Below are 19737 nucleotides of genomic sequence, written 5' to 3' on the forward strand. Positions count from 1 at the left end.
ACTTATTCTCTACAATTTGAATGTTTTTTCTTTCTTGTTTGATTGCTCTGGTTAGGACTTCCAATACTATGTTGAATAAAATGGTGAAAGTGGACAGCCTTGTCTTATTCCAGATATTGAAGAAAAATCTCTCAGCTTTTCCCCGCTGAGTATTGTTAGCTGTGGGTTTGTCGTATATGTTCTTTATTTTATTGATGTATGTTTCCTTTATTCCCATTTTGCTGAGAGTTTTTATAATACTCTCAGCAAATGCTTAGATTTTTATCAAATGCTTTTTTAGAATACTCTCAGCAAATGTTGGATTTTATCAAATGCTTTTTTCTGCGTATATTGATATCATCATGATTTTTATTTATGTGCTGTATAACATTAATTGGTTTGCAGATATTGAACCAGCCTTGTGTCACTGGAATAAATCCCACTTGGTCATGGTGTATGATCTTTTATAGAAAATGTTTTTCTGAATTCAGTTTGCTATATTTTGTTGAAGATTTTTGCATCCAAGTTCATCAAGGATATTGTGCTATAATTTTCTTTTATTTTTTGGTAATATCTTTGTCTAGTTTTAAAATCAGGGTAATACTAGCTGGCTTTGAAAAATAAGTTTGGGAATCTTTCCTCCTCTTCAATTCTTTTGGAATAATTTGAGGATAGGTATCAGTTTTCCAAACCCTATAACCTTTACCACCTTCTAGTTCTTGATTCTGCACCTGAGTGCCATAAAATGATTTGGCAATTTGTACTTATATATGATAATGCTAGCCTAGATAAGAGTTTTTAGAATGCAAGAGAAAATCAACGAGAAGATTCTATCTTGCTCTCAATCCTTCCTAGTGTTTAATGGACCTCAAAGCCAGACCTTTAAACTATTCATAAAATTTCTTATTCTACCTATTTTTACTAGAACTTGACATTAATTGGTCAGTAGTCTACATTCATGATTAGCCTACCTGAAACTTCGTCCTCTTCATAAAATAATTTGATTTTTATGTATATGTATTTTTAGGATTCTACTTTTGTCTTTAGTCATCTGTTTTTGGTGCAAGGCACATTCGTTCTTTAAAAGGTGATATATGTAGAGTCTGGCGAAGCTTTTCAAGGACAGTTTTTCCCTCATAACATTTCTAAAGTGTCTCCACAACATGCAGTTGTGTTGCGACCAAGTATTCGTGGGTTAGAAAATGTAGGTGCAGGAATTTATATGCTTCAATCCTGGTTTTTCCCTTTGTTTTCCTTTTTTTTTTTTTTTAGCAATGGAATTAGATTTTGAAAAGGATTCAATAAATGACATTAATAAATGTGACATTTTATTAATATCCTTTTTGGGGACTATGCATGTCAAACTGATTAAAGAATGGAATTTATCCATACCTCATAACATGAAGCCAACAGAGAACAAATAAATGTGGATACAGTAAGTATAAATATAAATTTCCATATGATTTATTGTTGTTCCTTGTACATAAGAAACAGTAATATACAACTTACACTGCTTTAGAATGTAAAATGGATAAAATGTACAAAAAAAAAAGCACATTCCTAGAAAAAGGTATTGGCAAATAGTAAAAACGGGGTGGGGCAAGCAAAAAACAAATCAAAAACAAAACAAAACCCAACAATTCTTCAATTCAGTGTGCAAACATTTTATAAAAATAGAAATACTAACTCTACAGGCAGTATTTCCTGATAAATTATTTAAATAGCGTATCTACACAATCTGAGATATCTATTCCAATGGCAATGAGAAAATAATTTATAAAAATAAAGCAACAGTATACAAGATGATAGAAAAAACATAACTTTCAGAAAATGTATTTAACATTTCAATGCTATTTCCTTACTGGGAATACTTTTCTGCAAAGAATTTTTATACTATGTACAACATTGACTTTTTTAGGTACTACAGTAGCTTTAAGTTTGTTAGACACTTAAACTCTTTCTGCTTGAGCCAAAAGTTCTTTACTCAGTCACACAACAAATGAGGTAATATTTGTATGTAAGTTTCACCTTTGTCATTTTTTTTCTTTTGGAAAAATGAAAAAATAATAAGCGTAGATGCTTTCCTTCTCCCTGGAAATAGGCACAAGGGATGGGGTAAAACAGTATTAAAGGCCTCATGGCTTTCTTTGCCATCTAAACACACTTGCAAATGGACAGCCAGCTAATTCCACTGGAAAAGACAAGGAATCCCAAATCATTTAAGCACAAAGTAAAGAGCAGCTTGCTACGCTGATTTTCCTTGTGCCCTCCTTGCCAGAGATTGGCTGATAAAGCGCAATACCTACTCTCACTTTCCATACAAAACCTAGGTTCCAGGTAGAACAGAGTTAATAAATAATCTGTATTTACAATCTTACAGTCATGAAGACTCAACAAAGGTGATATTGATAGTCCTTATGCTTCTTCCTGTTCCATGAAGTCTTGCAGACAAATTCTCCAGAGTAGGTGAAAAATAAATATTTTACATTGTAAAGTGTAAAAAACCCCAAAACTACAGTCCAAAAGAATTAGCAAACTCCATGATATTCAGGAAAGAAGAGAGAAAAGGAATGTCTTAGTTAAGTTGATAATTTTGTGCCTTTCTAACCATAAAAATACAAGCATGGCTGCCCCTCCCTTGGGAGGCAGCCTGGTGCTCACTGAGATGGTAGGTTTTATTTTCCTGCTACATCTGCACAAGCTATATCTGGAATAAAACCGACAATTCCAGTGTAACAGGCAGTGGCAGCCAGCACTGCCTTGCACTCTGGTTTAATTCTGCCTCCCTATTCTGGTCACCACAATGTGACGTGTAAGGGGTGGGGATCCGAGAGGAAGTTCAGAAGTCAGTCCTTCCCTCCCTCCCCTGCTTCTATGTAAGTGCCAATCAGCTAACACCGGTCAGCATCATGAAATCCAGCAATAGGCTTTCAATCCCCTGAAAATGGTTTAGTACCAAACGTGTAACAGTTCCTCCATATTTTCCTCATACAATCATCTCTTGGGTATGTACCCCCTGCCCCCGGGCTTTGGCCCTGCTCCCCCTATTCCTGAGGGAGTAGGTTGGGAGTGGTTGTTTGCCAATGCTAGCGAGTCCTCCCTCCTCTGACGTGCCTGACAGGGCTTCTGAGTCCGTTGCTCAGAGAAGGCCTCACCACAGCAGCCTGCTCTGACAAAAGCTGGGTGGAGCTGGCCCCTTCCCACTGAGGCAGGTGGGTGCTTCTGCTTTTTCCAGAAGCAAACCAAAGTCACTGTTTATATTCTTGGAAGATTCTCTTCTTGTTCAGAGGCTGAATGCCAAGAGTCTGATTGGGAAAATTGCATTTTTCTTGAGTCAAGTCACATGTTTTAGGAGTCCACACGGATGCAAGCAGAGAAAGAGGCAGCAGGGGGAGTGATCCTGGGGGTTTCCTTAAGCCCATAGTTCCAGAAGGTGCAATACCAGCGCTGGTTATGATCAGTCTTTTGATCAACAGTTTGACGATTAGGAATCTGTTAAGTAAACAAACACAGATATATAAGTAAAAACTTAATATCAGTTAATGAATTAACAACCTAGTGTAGCTCCACTTTTATAATGACAAAAGCATAATATAATATAAGATGGCCAGCTTACAAAATTAAATGTTAACGTGTTTGAACACTGGTGCTAGGAGATTGGTACAGCGCGACCTTGCAGAACGTAGGCTATGGGCTGTGCTCTCTAAGACCTTCAGTGTTTAAAGTTTAGAGCGTTTTATGTTAAACATTCAGACTCAAAGATTGTATCATATTTAAATATTTTTTGAGTAAAATGAACCATCTTTTTACTCTAATGGATCGTGTTGGCATCAGGCCTTGCCCCAGTAAACATTTATGAAGCACTTATTCTTTGGCAGTCCCAACGCTGGCCTCCATGGGGTTAAGTGGCCACAGGGTGAATGAGAACAGAGGAAAACAGCTCAGGTTAACAGTGAAGGTGAACATGCCAACATGAAGGCAACACTCTCCTTATACGACGGGAAGAATGTGAAAGCAACTTGTGCTGCAATGGCACAGACAAAACCTTGAGGAACATGTCAAATGTTAAGTAGTATTAGTGTGGCCTAAACTGTGCAGGAGCCTGCCTGCAGTTTACCTTCGCACTGTGTATGAGGAGCACAGAGATGGCTTAGCAAATTGGTATTGTTAATAAGACTCAGGATTTCATAAGCCACAGTTCATAGGCCTTATTTCATTTTTATCATGGTCTTCAACAGCCAACTACCGATGACCCTGTCTGTGAAACAGTCTTTAAATTAGACTCCCCCATAATTGGCATTGTCAGTGTTCAGTCTGAAATAGAGATGTTAACTGTCCATTCACTATAATGTTGCTCCTACCTCTGCATTCATATTTCATGTCGGAGAAGAACACCATTTCTTGAGAGAAGACAAACAACCCTAGCCTACCACCAGCATAGGTTTTGTCATAGATGGGTCCCGAGTCAGCCATGATTTTCTTCCCTTCATACATCACCACTCTGCAGGAAGAAAGAAAATGTCGTTAGTGACACCCCTATGTTTCGGTCTCTTCCTTCTTGCCCATCGTTGTGACTGTAAGTGAAATGTACTCAGCACAATCTTACCGAATGAAACCAGTCTTGGGCCTGTGGCTGAGACGCCATCTGTAGGCAGTGTAATCTTTCCAGCCAATGTGACGAGGGTCGTGCCACAGGGTGCGCACCTGAAGGAAAAGGAAAGGTTGAAACCGTGGTAAGAATTATATTTCATTCTGTGCGAAGGAAAAGCGCCAAGCTGACCTATGTTAGAGGGCTGAAACGTAGGATTTTTCTAGGCCCTTTCCCTTTGATGTGTGCCCTTGAATGCACACGTAACGTAGAAAGAGAGAAGAGAAGGAGCCTCTTTGTTTGAAGAGACTGAAGCTGCCTTTGGACCTGAAGGGTAACTCTTGTTATGGCGAGCTCCCCTCTCAGACAATTATGGTTTACAAAGCAGAGCTTAGTGCTGCAGTTGATGGTGGGGACGTGATTTCTAAGACCCCTGAGTCCCGGTCAAAGCACAGCATCTCTTGTGCTGGTCAAGTCCCAGCTCATGCCCTCCCTCCCTCCCTCCTGCGGGGTTGCTCCTACCTGGCCAGGGGTGTTCCCCGTGTGCCACAGCGCATTCCGCAGGTGCTCGCCAGGCCCGGTGGTGGAGTTCACGACTTTCACAGAAAGGCCCGAGTATCCCTGAGCCCTTGTGGGGTGGGGGTCCCAGTAGGACTGGGTGATCTGCTTCCACATCACAACATAGAAGCGGCTGCTGGACTGGTAGCCAAACACAAATCCGGCATAGTCATCGTCCCTGTCGGTGTTGATGAAGAAGGTGCCGCTGAAGTCCACAGCATTAAACTCATCATAACCTGGAAGGTGAGGCCAGACCCAGGTTAAAAACTGCAGCTGTCAGAAGGTTCTCTATTCCATTCCCAGACATCCTAGTACCCACAGGGACACACTGACTGCCAGGTTTTACATTGGCTGCTTTCCCATGTGTGCAAAGAACTCACTACTCACCTATGGCAAGTCCAGGATCACAGTTGACCGTCTGGACGAGCTCTTTCCCCTGATGGCGTACCACCCAGTTAGGGTCGTTCTGGGATGTCCCTTTGGGATCCAGAGGAATCATCTGGAATCGGCGGAAATCAGTCTCACTGATATCAAAGTTTTCAGGACAGATGTCATCGATGTCTGGCACACTGTCATGGTCAAAATCATCTTTGCAAGCATCACCTCGACCATCACCTAAGTGAAAAAGGCAAGAGTTCAATGAAATTCTGAAATACTGTTATTACTGGTGTCAGGAATTCCCATCTTGTCAGAGTTGGCAGCTAGTCTCTTCATCCTCCCGTGTGCATTCAGCTTTGTGTTTATGTCCTCAACCTAGAGGGCCCTGCTTTCCGTTCCTCTCTTAGAAGGTGGCTCCCCAACTCACCATCAGAGTCCTTCTGGTCGGGATTGGGCACGAGCCTGCAGTTGTCCCTGTCGTCAGGAATGCCGTCATTGTCATCGTCATGGTCGCAGGCGTCTCCCTTGCCATCTTTGTCGTGGTCGGCCTGGTTGGCGTTGGCTACGTAGGGACAGTTGTCCAGGTTGTTCTGGTGGCCATCTTCATCAATATCCTGATTGTTGTCACAGGTGTCTCCAATGAGGTCCGAGTCAGAGTCAAGCTAGAGAGAGAGAAACGGAGGGTAAATTGAGGTATAAGTTATTAATGTTAATGATAACTTATGGAAAAGTCACTAATGTTTGATGTGACCAGTGGAGTTTCAAGTCTATATGCTATGCCAAAAGACAGTAATAGTAACATCTTTTAAGTTTTTTTCCTTAATCCTTGTTTTCATATGAAAATTTGAAAAGGGATTTTTAAGAGTTTAAAAAATATATAAAACATTCTAAATAAAATTAAATAGAAAGTATTATTTAATCACTAAGGATGAAATGCAATGTTAACTGCTTCTATCTTAATGTTAAATGAAATTCTTTGGGTACATTTTATTATTTTTCCATTGAAGGGTTTCAATTGTAAATTTGTTGACATGTCAACTTCTACTCTAGGCCTTCAAGTCATGGAAACATGGCATTGTGTTTTTTTTTGTATGCATACTGGTTAACTCATATGGTAGGGATCATTTAGTTTCTTTTATTTTTGGTATTTGGTTTTATAGATCTAGGCCACAAAGACTGCCATCTGTTGGCTGAGATTAAGCCAAAACTAAGATTTTTCAAAATGATATTTCTCAAAGTCCTTTTACATTATCCAGTGTGCATGGGATGCTTAAGGATCATTTATACACAAACTGGAATTTTTCTTGCTCTTAGTAAGGTTTTTACATGATGCCTGAATTTTGTTATAAATTTGATTACAGTCCTAGGAATCAAAAACTCATCCAGGGAGGTTAAATGATATTGAAAACAATTTATGGTAAGACCCAATCTCAAAATATGACTCCCATTACCATTTGGTCAGCAAAGCCATCTCAGATCATGCACACTTTTCCCATTATGGCCCCAAAGCTCTTTACCTTGTTGCCTTTGCTTTACGGGACCTCATAAGAGCAAATACTAGGAGGAAAAAGCTGTACTTCTCATATCTTGAATCTTATAAAAATATTCCCATTTTAAAAGCTGGTTTCGAAATTCCGGAACAATGCATTTTAGAAGAAAAAAAAATCCGTAACTTTTGTCCTTAGAAAATAATTATGGGCAATTGCACAAGAAAAGAAATACTTTCAGCCATGGAGACGGTCCTGGCTAATGTCTGTCTGCAGCACTCCCCAGCATGGTGGATAGTGACATCTGATTGCAATGCCAAACACTTTTGAAGAATGAAGTATCTCCCGTTTGGGGGAAGTAGTTTTAGTTTGATGGTTTTCTTCCAGCCAGATTATACCATTAGCCATGAAAATGGTTATTTTGTTTCAGGATATTTCTTTTATCTCTTAAGTCTTAAATACGATTAACAAACTGGAGTTGTCAAATTTCTACTCTGTATAATTTATCTTAATGGTATTTCATGCGGAACAAGTCACGCAGACCTTCTTGTACAAGACAAGATTGAGGTTACCAGACTGCCATGCTAATGATCGCTGGGACTCTGCAAGGAGATCCCATCAGGCAAACTGTTTACATAAAGACATGATGATTGGCTACGAGATCATTGAGAGCCATGGGAACGAACGTGTCTGCACTCTATTTCTCAAAGGCCTAGAAAGGGATATTCCAATACTTTACTGAAAGATTTTGAGAGGAGTCCACCTACCTGATCTGGATTATGTTCCAGAGGGCAGTTGTCACACTGATCTCCAACCCCATCCATGTCGGTGTCCTTCTGGTCCACATTGTAGACATACTGGCAGTTGTCTCGTTCATTGAGGATTCCTGCAGAGAACGGGACAAGAGAGGTGAGACCTCCGCCTCGGTTGTTTCAACAAAACTGCACGAACCGGAGAACAGCCAGGGCTGGAGAACAGCCACTCAGTAGCTGAGTGAGGTCAGCATGGGCCAGGGGCCTGCTGGAGCCAGGGAGGGCCTTACCGTCCCCGTCGATGTCGACGGCGCAGGCATCTCCTTCCCCGTTGTTGTCTGTGTCGGCCTGATCGGGGTTGTGGTTGTAGGGGCAGTTGTCACAGCGGTCTCCCACCTCATCTCGGTCGTAGTCATACTGGGCTGGGTTGTAATGGAACGGACAGTTGTCCTGTAAAGAGAAGAAATGGAGCCTTTTCCAACATTGTCTGTGAAAGCAGCTCAAAGCTCACACCACCTGCATGCTATTAAACTGCAAAAACCTGCAACAGTTATTTCCTACCGAGTGGATGTACGGATTGAGCACTCAGTGTCAAGTGTTCACTGCAGAAGTTAAAAACCAGGGCATCATGAAGGAAAAATGGATTCCCGGGGGCTCCCAGTCAGTGAGATGTAAATATAAGCTCATCTCAGTTCTCAATACTCCCAAAGTAAATCTGACTGTAATTTAGATAAAACATTTCAAATGACTCTGGGGAGCCAAGCGTCATTTGTGTATATCTGGGTTATCTTGCTCAAATGGGGTGAGGGGAGGTTGTGATGAAAAACATAACCTGTATTTAAAAGTTCTCGTGGCAACATTTATGTCCTGAAACTATCCTATATCTCAGTTGGGTATATTTTTCCTTATAACTTTATAAGTTCAATGAATCTTAAAGTGTTTCGTGCTGTTGCTGGATAGAAAAGATGAAAGCGGAGTGGGAAACACTGTGTTTACCCTGTCATCTGGAATGTTATCGTTGTCATCGTCATTATCGCAGGCGTCGCCGATTCCGTCCTTGTCATAGTCTTCCTGCCCTGAGTTGGGAAGGTTGGGGCAATTATCCTGGAAAGAGAAGACGCTCATTTTAGCCGCAGTCCGCACGTCCTCGCTCAGCTCACACACGAAAGCACTGAATGCTACTCGGTAACAGCATATAATTTTTATGGGAAGGCAAACATTTGAACATTTTCTTGGGGGATATATATATATAGGATTTTTATGAATGCTCTAGGCTCTGTACATTCTGGGAACACAAGCCATAGTCTGCTGGTGTCTGGTCGGGAGGTGAACATTTCTTTGGACAAAATAACAGACTATGGGACACATGCGCCCAAGGGCCGCCACGTCCACGTTCTTGGCACCAGGCGCTTTACTATGATGGAGAGTTAACGCCCTGCCTTTGGGTGACCTGATCTTTCAGGTTTGTTTTCAGACTCGGAGCATTTAAAACCCCCTCGCCCGTTCTTTGGATCGGGCTGATGTGCCCTCTGGGAGGTGCGTGAGGGAGCAGGTTTACCTTCTTGCAGTGGTAGGTTGCGTTGGCCACGCACACCAGGTCCTCGTTGGGCCAGCCGTCCAGGTCGGAGTCCTCCCCGCAGATGATGCCGTTGCCCGCATAGCCGGGCTTGCACTCGCAGCGGAACATGGGGTCGCTGTAATGGCCCAGGTAGTTGCACTTGGCGTTACTGTTGCAGTCGTGGGTCCCATCCGTGCAAGGGTTGCGGGGTTTGCACACCTGAGAGGACAACATCCTGATGTTAACGCAGAGCCTTCAAGCGTCTCCAGATGTGGCAGAAACAGGAAGAACCCAGATCCCTGTCATCTCTGGACAGATAGGCTCCATGGGGAGGGGTGTGGGTCACTTCTGTCCTTCTCTCCACCCCCACCCCCACCCTCACCCCGTGGGTGTCCAGGCTACAGGTTAACATCACTTTATGTGTTTTTCCTGAAATTGCTCAGCACCATTGCTCAGGATTTACAATGGATTCTCTAGTCCTGATTCTAAAAGCTGGATTGTGCATTCACCCTCCCGGGTTTTTGTGAAGGTGATGCAATGACATTCCTCCCTTTCCTGGCTGTTCCCGCCGAGGGCACCCTCCGTTATGCTGGCCCGCAGGTTGGCCCACGTACCTGCTTGTTGGCGGTGGCCTGCTCCACGCCCCGGCCGAAGGGCTGCGGGCCGGTGAAGCGCGGTGGGCAGGGCAGGCAGTTGTAGCCAGGGTCTGTGTTCTCGCACCTGTGCTCTCCGTTGTGGCTGAAGCAGGCGTCAGGCACCAGGGCGCACTGGGGGAGAAACGACAGTTTGCTTCATGTTTAGGGGACACTGCCACAGGGAAAGAGGGGCACAGGCTACCAGCTTTCCTAGGTGCAGCAACGGAGCCGTCGGTTTCTCACCTCATCAATGTCTTCGCAGTGGATGCCATCTCCGCCGTAGCCCGGGGGACAAGCACCGCACTTCCAGCTGCCGTCAGGGTAGCTGGTACACTTGGTCCCAGCGAAGCAGGGGTTGGACAGGCATCCATCTGAGAAAAGAGAGCAGGGGAATGGTTGGTCTACGCTGCTGTGCTGGTCACTAAAAATACCACACAAGGTAAAATCCTGTAGGGTCTATGCGAGTGGTAACTTGAGGTTATGCTGTCCACCTGGCTTTGGAATAATCAAGCCGCTCAGGACCATTCAAAGCCAGAGCTCCCTTGAATGCTGACCGCGGCATTCGGTTAAAAGAAACCCTAGGGCGGTTTCGTCCGGGGCTGTGTGGCTCACCAATGGGACAGTCCTGCTTGTTGCAGATCTGGTTCTCCAGCACATCGCCAACGCAGTCCTTGCCTCCAAACTGGGGGGTGGGGTTGTTGCAGAGCCGGCTCCGTGTCTGCACCCCTCCTCCACAGGTGGCGGAGCAGATGTCCCACGGTGACCAGGGACCCCAGCCTCCATTGACTGTCAGAAAGCAAACCACATGCAGACGTTAAGGTCCCCTGCGAACACCGCGTTTGTCACAGAAGACTCCTACGTTTGTTCAGGAGCCCCTGCTACCCTGACACAGGAAGAATGCTTGGGAAGAGGGCGAGTTTGGAATGGCTGGCTTTCTGTTTTTCATTAAAAGGAACTGCTGAGTATGTAGGAATTTGTTTGTTTCTCTAGAAAGTAACCTTTTCCCTCCACGATCCACTGAGCAGATAGGTCAGATGCCAGGCAACCAGCTGGGCGGAGCTGCTCACTCACCAGGGCAGGCGTCCCGCGTGCAGGCCTTGGTCTCCCGGGCTTCGCCTTCGCAAGGCCTCCCGTTCATCTGGGGGCTGGGAGAGTTGCAGAGCCGGATCCTGGTGATCACGCCATCGCCGCACGTCACCGAACAAGATGACCACGGGGACCAGTGACTCCAGCCGCCATCCTGCTTAACTAAAGTACAGAGCTGGTGGTTACGGGGTGCGTGCCACAAGCCAACCCCTGTGCTAGCCGCTTTAAATGAGTTATCTCACTCAATTCCTCAAAGTAACCCTATTGAACACTATTATTATCCCCCATTTGCAGATAAGGAGAGTCTCAGAGGGGGTGGATGGTGCTCAAGCTTGACCAGTTACGAGGTGGAACTAGGCTTCTGACCCAGTGTCTAGAACAGCCGTGGGCAAACTACGGCCCACGGGCCGGATCTGGCCCGTTCAGCTGTTCTATCCGGCCCGTGGAGCCGAAAGAGCGGAGGGTTCTCTTGCTCTCCCCTCTGCTCCTTCACCAGCAGCAGTGTTAACATGTATTAGTTCACACAAACACTCGATCCATGCTTTTGTTCCGGCCCTCCGGTCCAGTTTAAGAACCCATTGTGGCCCTCGAGTCAAAAAGTTTGCCCACCCCTGGTAGAACCTGTGCTCTAAGCCTCTATATCAGTGGTTTTCAACCTTCTGGCCCTTTAAATACAGTTCCTCATGTTGTGACCCAACCATAAAATTATTTTCGTTGCTACTTCATAACTGTAATGTTGCTACTGTTATGAATCGTAATGTAAATATCTGATGTGCAGGATGGTCTTAGGCGACCCCTGTGAAAGGGTCGTTCGACCGCCAAAGGGGTCGCGACCCACAGGTTGAGAACCGCCGCTCTATATGTTGGAGTTGCTCTTGGTGATGACAAGAACAGGTCAGCTCTCCACATTCCCAAGTGGCCAAGATACTCACATCTCTTATCGCACTCCTGGATGTGGCAGGTCCGCGTCTGCACGGAGGAGCCCTCGCACCGGTTGTTGAGGCTATCGCAGGAGCGACCGCGCTGCTGGATCCCGTTGCCACATGTCGCGGAGCAGGAGGTCCACTCGGACCACGGGGACCAGCCATCGTCCGCAGAGTCGCTGGCTGCAGCGGAAACAGGTTCGGTTGTGTGTGGTCATTAAGACTGCTCTGTTCAGGACTTCCTTCCCTTGCCAGAGGGTGGGAAGCAATCTGTTTCTTAGGCTAATAGCCAAGGGTTTATCCCAGGTCACTGTGGGTACTGCATGGGTAATGGGGTGCTGGCCTGGGTCAGCACAGCTCTGCTGTCTCCCATTGTGTTCTATTCACGTTGCCTCCTTTCACCTCTCTCTGCATTTCAAATGAGCTTCCCTTTCCTGACTGGTAGGCATCTCCAGTCTCAGGCTTTTAAGAACACCAGAGTTTAGGCAGCTTATAGGAGCCACTTGTGATTTTTAGGGGAGCCACAGCCCATGCGTTTGGCAGGTGAGCTTGACGGCAGCTCAGCTGCTCTTGGGTCTGGGCTCCAACTCAGTCATGAGGTTCGTCAGGGTGCTGCTCCCCTCGCCATGCCATTTGGGGCCTTCTCTGCACGTATTTTCACAAAAGGAGAATGTGTTTGTTTACCATGTGCCCAGGCACCATGACTACAATCACACCGAGCTGCATCAGACACAAGATAGAGAACTTGTTTTCTCTTGCCATCAGTTGGAAGTTTTCCTAGCAACCCCTGGTTCAAGTTCAAAACTCCGCTAGTCCCCAGCTAGCTCTGTTTCCTTTAACCCACATCTGAAGCGAATGCTGAACAGAAATAGATATGCAAATGCTTATTACAGAGCCAGTGTCGGGCACACGATCCCTGGACGGGACTGGTTATCCTGGGCTGTGACCAGTGCGTGTGGGTGTGGGGTGTGTGCAGGGCAAGCGCTACTTTCCTGTTTTATTTCTTATCTTAGTTGTGATGAATCATTTTTATGACTTGTACTACTGCATTAAATATTGTCTCAGCACAGTGATTAATTTATACTAGCAACAAAAAACAGGGCTAGGGTGCCATGGGACAATGTAGTGCCCTATTTCTTTAGTCCCCTGAAACTCAAACTGCTGTTACTCTCCTAGGCCTCCTGTTCTTACAGATAAATTGGATAGGACTTTTGGCCCAATTAAGTCCAATGTTTGCACTGTAGACCATCACTTTTTCTGGTGAGTAGATTTTCCTTAACTCTGGGCCATAAGGCCAAATTCTAGAAGCAGTCTAAGAACTTGGAGTTACTGCTGCTATACATTCATCTCTCTATTCCTCAAAGCATACAATTGGGATCAAAAGCTATACCAAGATTATGATTGCCCATCCGTAATCTAGAGGGGTACTTAAGATTAAGTCATAATGGCGTTTTTGGTTCTATACAGCAAATAAGCCACCAGTTAACCAGATGCTGCAGCAAAAGGCTGAATGAAAACATGTGATGGAAGTGGTGGTGGGGGTGCAGCATTTATGCAGAGCTGACCTAGTCACTGAAGAATGGCTATGCAGTTTTAGGAACTTACGCCAACACCGTGGGCAGCATTCTCCATCAGGGACCGTGGCATTGGAGCAGGGCATTATGGGGCAGGACACTTTTTTGCAGATGGTAACTGAGTTCTGCAAAGGAAGAGGGAGGAAGAAACGGGTTACTGAACATACTGCAAGCAGAAGCCTCCATACAATAACATTTCAGTCCCACGATGAATGGTCAGGGCTACACATGCTCTGCTGGAATGATTTTAATAGAAGGCCTGTCTTATTTGCAGCCACCAGTATTGTAGACACAGTTCTGGACTAGTTACTTGTCACTCCATTCCTTGGAGAGTTCTTTCTTAATTGCTATTTAGTCAATGGTGAAAGTTATTACATGAAGAATTTATCCATGAAGAATCACAAAATATCATAGGTCAAATCTATTAAATTGCACCTGAAATTGAACTCCTAAAACTCAGCTGGTACTTTTAAATTTAAAAAGTATTACCTCCGTGGGGAAAAGCAGATCAATGAGCATATTTCCCCCCTCATGTACAGATCTGGCTTTATATTACATTGGAGAAGAATGGGAATTTAATCAAGATGGCTCCAAAATCCAGCAGTCCATGATTTGTATTTAAGCTTGATTTTGCTTGAGCCAGATGAATCCTCAAACTCACCTGCATTGGCACTGGGGAGAGCTAGCGTGACGTGCAGTGCGGCGGGGCCATCTGAGCTAAGGGGACAGTGACGTCCTAACAATGTTGGGCTGACAGTCTGTACTGTATTAAAAGAACCTCCTTGTCGTAGCTGAATACAAATCAGGGCCGTTCCAACCAGGTGTTATTTACCTGACATTCAACACTTAGTCTTTGAAATAAGGCAGGTCAATTATTCTGATGTTTTAGATTTGTTCTTTTCGATACTTAGCCTGGGGCATAACTTTGGAAAACTCTCTGAGAGTTAAAAGAAGATTTTATAGATGTCGTACTTGCATCTTAAACAGACACACACATATTTGGTATCAGGCCATGGAACAGAAAAAGAGCTTGTGTGGCCTCCTGGGTATTTCCCCAGAGGCTGTGGCTTCAAACACAGGCCATCGATTTGCATTTCAGTTTGTAAAGAGCCCTTACCTGACAGCGGCACTCGGTGCAGCTATCAACGGTCCATTCCTCGTTATTCCTGTACTGGACTCCGTTGTGGTAGCAGAGGGGCGGCCTCCTCAGCTCAATGGCCAGCTCTTTGTTCTCTTCGGTCTAAAAGGAGGAGAAAGGCCATCAGTGTCCAATCTCACTTCCAGCCGTTCAGGATCACACTGCAGGCTAAGCCTGCAGGGGCTCACGCTCAAGGGCGGGGCGGGAGGCCACTGACCACTTTGCGGATGCTGTCCTGAAGCGTGGTCACGATGGTGCGCAGGCCCCTCAGCTCCAGGACCATGCTGGACAGCTCATCACAAGAGATGCCGCAGATGGCTTGCAGGTCCTTTGTCTTATGGCCAACGTAGTTGGTGCGGATGGCGGGGCTGGACCCATTCACCACGTTGTTGTCAAGGGTGAGGATGGCATTTGTAGCTGCCAAGGAACAAGCACACACAATGAGAAAAGGAACACAAGGTGCTCTCGCCAGAGTTCCTAGTTGTGAAAGACATTTCACTCGGGGTGAGGGATGCAGGTGGAACGGGGTGTGTGTGTGTGTGTGTGTGTGTGTGTGTGTGTGTGTAATAGCCTTCTAAGGTCACTTTTATATGCCTCTTTCCATGGTACTCAGGGTAATTCACACACAACACTGCTTAAGTTTCTCAGCTTGTTTTGGGTGGAACCCCCCAATTTCCCCGTGTGCCCGAACAACAGAAGGGTACTCACAGCTGGAGCAGCCCTTGTTCCTGAGGATGTCTTCTGGCGTGGTTCCAAAGACGAACCTCACGTTCTGCAGCACCCCCTGTGGGCAGGAGACACACGTTACTTGCAGAGTGTTCGGGGGAGGGGCGTGGGAGGAAACGCACACAATAAATATTCCAGACGTTTGAAAGACTCCCTTTTAAGGTCACCATGTCAAAATAACACACCAACAGAAATCGCCAAACAACTTCAACATCTTAATGGTGTCTTCTGCCAAGTCTTCAGTGTTTTACAAAGAATTCAGTTATCAGCCTACTTGGGTACACAGGAAGTGGAATCTGATACTATGGCTGAGGCTATAATGACACTCTTCACGTCAAAGAGTTAAAGGTGGGAGTTTCAAAGCCACAGTGGCAAAGACCCAGAAGTTTAACCAAAAAAAGAAGCTGCAGCAGCGAATCGCCACTACTTCCACCTCTTATCTGAGCCCCGCCACATCCCCAGGAGGGATCAAATGGCAAAGCGGTTTTATTCTGCTCTAACAAAGGATCCATTTCAAGCAATATTACAGTTGGTTGGATGCATCTGAAATAAGTTATATTTCTTGAGAAGAGTATAAGAAGAAGCTAAGGCTTGAATAGGCTGTTATAGGAAATTCATTTCCTTTAGTGGCTTTCAAAGTGTGGTCCCCAGCACACCCCACCAACATCAACCTCAGCTGGAACTTCTTAGAAAAACGAATTATCAGGCCCCAGCCCCGATCTACTGAATCTGAAACTCTGGTTGCAGCAGAAAGACTTCCAGGTGATTCTGAGACTCCCTGCTTTAGTCCACAGGCAGTACTTCCTGTACCGGACCCCTGCCTCTCCTGCTCCAGCCCTCCTGACAGAGAAGCTGGCTCCATAGACCAGGAATCAGAGAAGAAGCCTCACCTGGAAATTGTCGTTGGCACCCCCTTTTGCGATGCGGAGTCTGGCGATGCTGGCCAGGTCCCTGGTGAAGATGCTGTGGATGGGGGCGTCGAGCTCAGCATTCTCCATCTTCTCGCAGTCAATGTACAGCTGGGCCCTGTCCTCCTGCACAAACAGGGTGATGCTCTTCCACTGGCCGGTGGCCAGGAGTGCTTCTTCCACCGACACCACGTGCTGCTTCCCCTGCACGGTCAGGCTCAGGTCCAGGGTGCCCGCTTTGCCATTGGAGACCACGCTGAAGACCTGGCCAGAGTGGTCCTTCCGCTCCACCGCCAGCAGGGTGCCTCGGGTCTTCTTCATCTGCCTCAGGGAGGCCAGGAGGAGGAAACCTTTCTCCGCACGCACTGCGTCCACTAGGTCTTGGAACTTGTCGTCAGGCACAGGGGGGATCAGGTTGGCGTCCTCGATGCGGAAGGCGGGGCTGGAGGGGTCCGGACCCTTCACCAGTCGGCGCCCAGAGCCCTTGCGGGCAGCCCCGGTGAGTTCGAAGATGTCAAACACGCTGCTGTCTCCCCCAGACTCTGTTAGGAGCGGGACACACTGTGAGCTTCTAGACAGGGGCCAGGGGTGGGGGGCTCAGCTCTGAGGGATGGGGCCAGAGGGACAGGGTGAAAACCACTGAAAGAATCCTGATGGTCAGTCAGGGCTCAGGGAGAGATGGGAGAGGAGAGCCCGGAGGGAGGCACACCTGGGGTACCCAGCACCCCCTCTGCTTCCCTCCCCCTCAAAGGTATTACACAGACTCACCTGGAATGCGGCTGGAGCCACACACATGCACCAGGAACAGGACACGGAGTCCCCAGGTGAGCCCCATGATGGAGCTGCTTGTGCCCAGCAGGGAGCCTGCAGCAGGAAGCAGAGCCCAGGGTGAGAGGTGGGGAAACAGGGAGAGGGGGCAAAACCTGGGGCTGGGCATGGGGCCAGGTCCCTGGGGACCCCTTGGCCCCACATTTGCTGGACTGAGGGAGAACAGAATTTACTTTGGAGAGGGCATCAGGAAGAAAATGGGAGTTGAAGGCAAGAGACTGTGGTTTTAAAGTGGGGTGTGTGTGTACGGGGGTGCAAAGACCAACAATCTGGGGGGTTTCCTTAGGAAGTTGAGGGTAAACAGCAGGACCAGAAGATGCAGTTTGGGGGGTTCGGGAGGACATGGGGAAGTGGACTCCTTCCCTAGAGAGCTGGTAGAAAGATTTAGGGGGAACTTGGAGAGTAGAAGAAAATCTTGGGGTGCCCCGAGGAGTGGTTTGTGACCTAGAGCTGGAGAAGATAGCTCTAAAGCGCTGCCACCAGAGGAGACCCCCAGCAGCTGGAGGGACAGAATGGGGTCCGAAGCCCCTTGAGGGGCTGGAGCCGGGGTGGATCAGGGCAGCGATGGTCCTCCGTGGCCGCTGGGAGACCCCTTACCTGTGTGCTCAGGGGCGCAGTGGCTCCGAGTGGCGAGTGGCAGCGAGGGCGCCGAGTCCTAGAGAGCAGTGCGCCGGCGGGAGGCGGGTGGCTGGCGCGGTGGCGGCGGGTGAGGGTGAGGCTTCGGCTTCGGAGGGAGAGTTCCCGGGAGCTGGGTCTAGCGGACCCGCTGGCTGCAGTGACTGGCGAGGTCGAGGAGCCCGCACTTATAAAGCGGCGCTCACATTCCTGGGCCTGCAACTGGCCAATGAGAGGCGGCCGGGCAGGAAGCGGGAGGGGGGCCAGTCTGGTTCCTCTCTCCGCCCCCCGCCCCTCCGCTCGGCGCACAACTTTCCAGCTAGAAAGTGAAGGGGGGAGGCGGGGGCTGGGTTCGAAGAGCCCTGGAACTTCTCAGAAAACGAGGTTCCCGCCCACGCGGCTCTGGCGCACAGGCTCAGCGCGTTGGCTCTTGCGCCACGCAGGCCGATGCGCTCACCGTGAGCATCCCGACCAGTGACTGTCACCCATCCAAGACCCGTAGGGGGCTTTCGGACAAACCCGGCTCCCTGGGCCCGCGTGTCAAAAAGAGGGGGAGGGGGTACGACAGAGTAATGGGGACTAAGCGAGATCCAGTGGTTAAAGAAGCGCCAGCTTACATACTTGTTGACCCTCATCCATCCATCCTGGTGGGATGGGGAGCCACGCGCCGCGCGCTCCAGCCCTCGCCTGCCCGCCGCCTGACCCCCAGGGGAGGTGAGCGCCGTCTCGCTGCCCGTCTGGGCACATTCGGGGCAGTGCGGGCCGTCCAAGCCCTGGCTTCTCCCGCTTGCTACCGCGCTTGCACGGCTTGCCGCTTGGGGGCGATATGCGTATTCTGATCAAGGGGACCTGTGAGGGCAACTTCTTTCTAGTCAGGAATGTCAAGGAGCTTGTATCCAGTTCCCTCAAGCCAGGATTGAAATGGTCTTGAAAAACAGTTTTTGTGTCCACTCGTGCTTCTTAACGTGACTCCTGGTTGGAGGGTTTGCAGGACCATCTGGCTCCAGAGTCTTAAACTATTTACAGAACAGACTCAGAGAGCAATAAATTGCCCTCTGCCTATTATTTTATTTCCTTTTTTTCCCTCCCTGAACGTTCTTTTCATTTTTCGGCTCCTGAAACCGAGGTGTGGGTTACATTTCTGTGGGTGCACCCGTTGCCATGAGCGCTGCCTCATAAAGCTGCTGTCATTGGAAGTCTGGTCTCCAAGCCACTGTCCCAAGCCAGCATGACTGCAGCTGCCTGGAATCCCATTCATCTCTCTGGGCTGGGGTGTCCAGCAGCCACGCTGCCCTGCTGTGGTCCCCTGGCCTGGAGACACAGGGCACCGGCTGGGAAAGCCCTGGGGTTCACCTCCCTTCTCAGCACGCAGACCTGGCAGGACTCCTAATTGCTGGAAACACCCACGAGTTTACATTCATCACACAGCAATTTCACTTTTTGCATGTGGGAGTGTGGTGTGACAAGGTGCATGTGTGTGTATTACCGAGTATTTTCTAGTTGCTCAATATACTATACATCTAGCAGATGACACGTATGTTTCTAAGACACATGTTTGTTTGTTGCTTAAGTAATAACTAAATCTGATGGTCAGAGAGATTCCACATGTTGAGGGACAGAAATAAAAGTATCAGATGAATTAGTCAAATCAGATGCCTGTTGTGGAAGTCATAGGTAATGACTCATCCAAACGGATCTGAAGATTCCAGAGTTAGCAGCCATACATGCCCCTCCCCTTTCTTCTCTTACCCTGTTAGCTCCTTGAAAGGTGATTTTTTTTTTTTTTGGGTCACTTGCTACTACTTATCATGATACTGGGTACTTAGTTAGGAACAGTTTTTGTAGGAATGGCCAGCTTATGGCCCTCTGCTCCTTTGGCACACGGGCTAATTTTATGCAGGTCAGCTGAGGGCTTGAGGTCCAGAAAAATAGAGTACACCTTTTTGTAAAAAGATCATCTCCTTTGCCCTAGCCCTATGGTTGGAGTAGAAGCTCACTGGACTA

The 19737-nt window shown here is 47.4% G+C and overlaps 1 protein-coding gene across 1 annotated transcript; it reads right to left on the reverse strand.

The window, feature by feature from the left end:
- Nucleotides 1-1286: 1286 nt before the first annotated feature.
- On the reverse strand, nt 1287-17895 carry THBS1 (thrombospondin 1). The gene is made up of 22 exons (XM_081093423.1): nt 17716-17895; nt 17059-17154; nt 16273-16832; nt 15365-15440; nt 14874-15073; nt 14636-14758; nt 13550-13643; nt 11954-12127; nt 11007-11183; nt 10548-10721; nt 10179-10306; nt 9915-10067; nt 9301-9519; nt 8739-8846; nt 8033-8192; nt 7758-7876; nt 5931-6165; nt 5513-5740; nt 5090-5361; nt 4586-4683; nt 4341-4480; nt 1287-3471 (listed from the first exon to the last, which is right to left on the reverse strand). The coding sequence occupies exons 2-22, from the start codon at nt 17123-17125 to the stop codon at nt 3464-3466; spliced, it is 3513 nt and encodes a 1170-aa protein (XP_080949549.1). The 5' UTR covers nt 17126-17154; nt 17716-17895; the 3' UTR covers nt 1287-3463.
- Nucleotides 17896-19737: the final 1842 nt, after the last annotated feature.

This window comes from Myotis nattereri (genome assembly GCF_964212035.1).
Source record: "Myotis nattereri genome assembly, chromosome: 1".
Taxonomy (NCBI): Eukaryota; Metazoa; Chordata; class Mammalia; order Chiroptera; family Vespertilionidae; genus Myotis; species Myotis nattereri.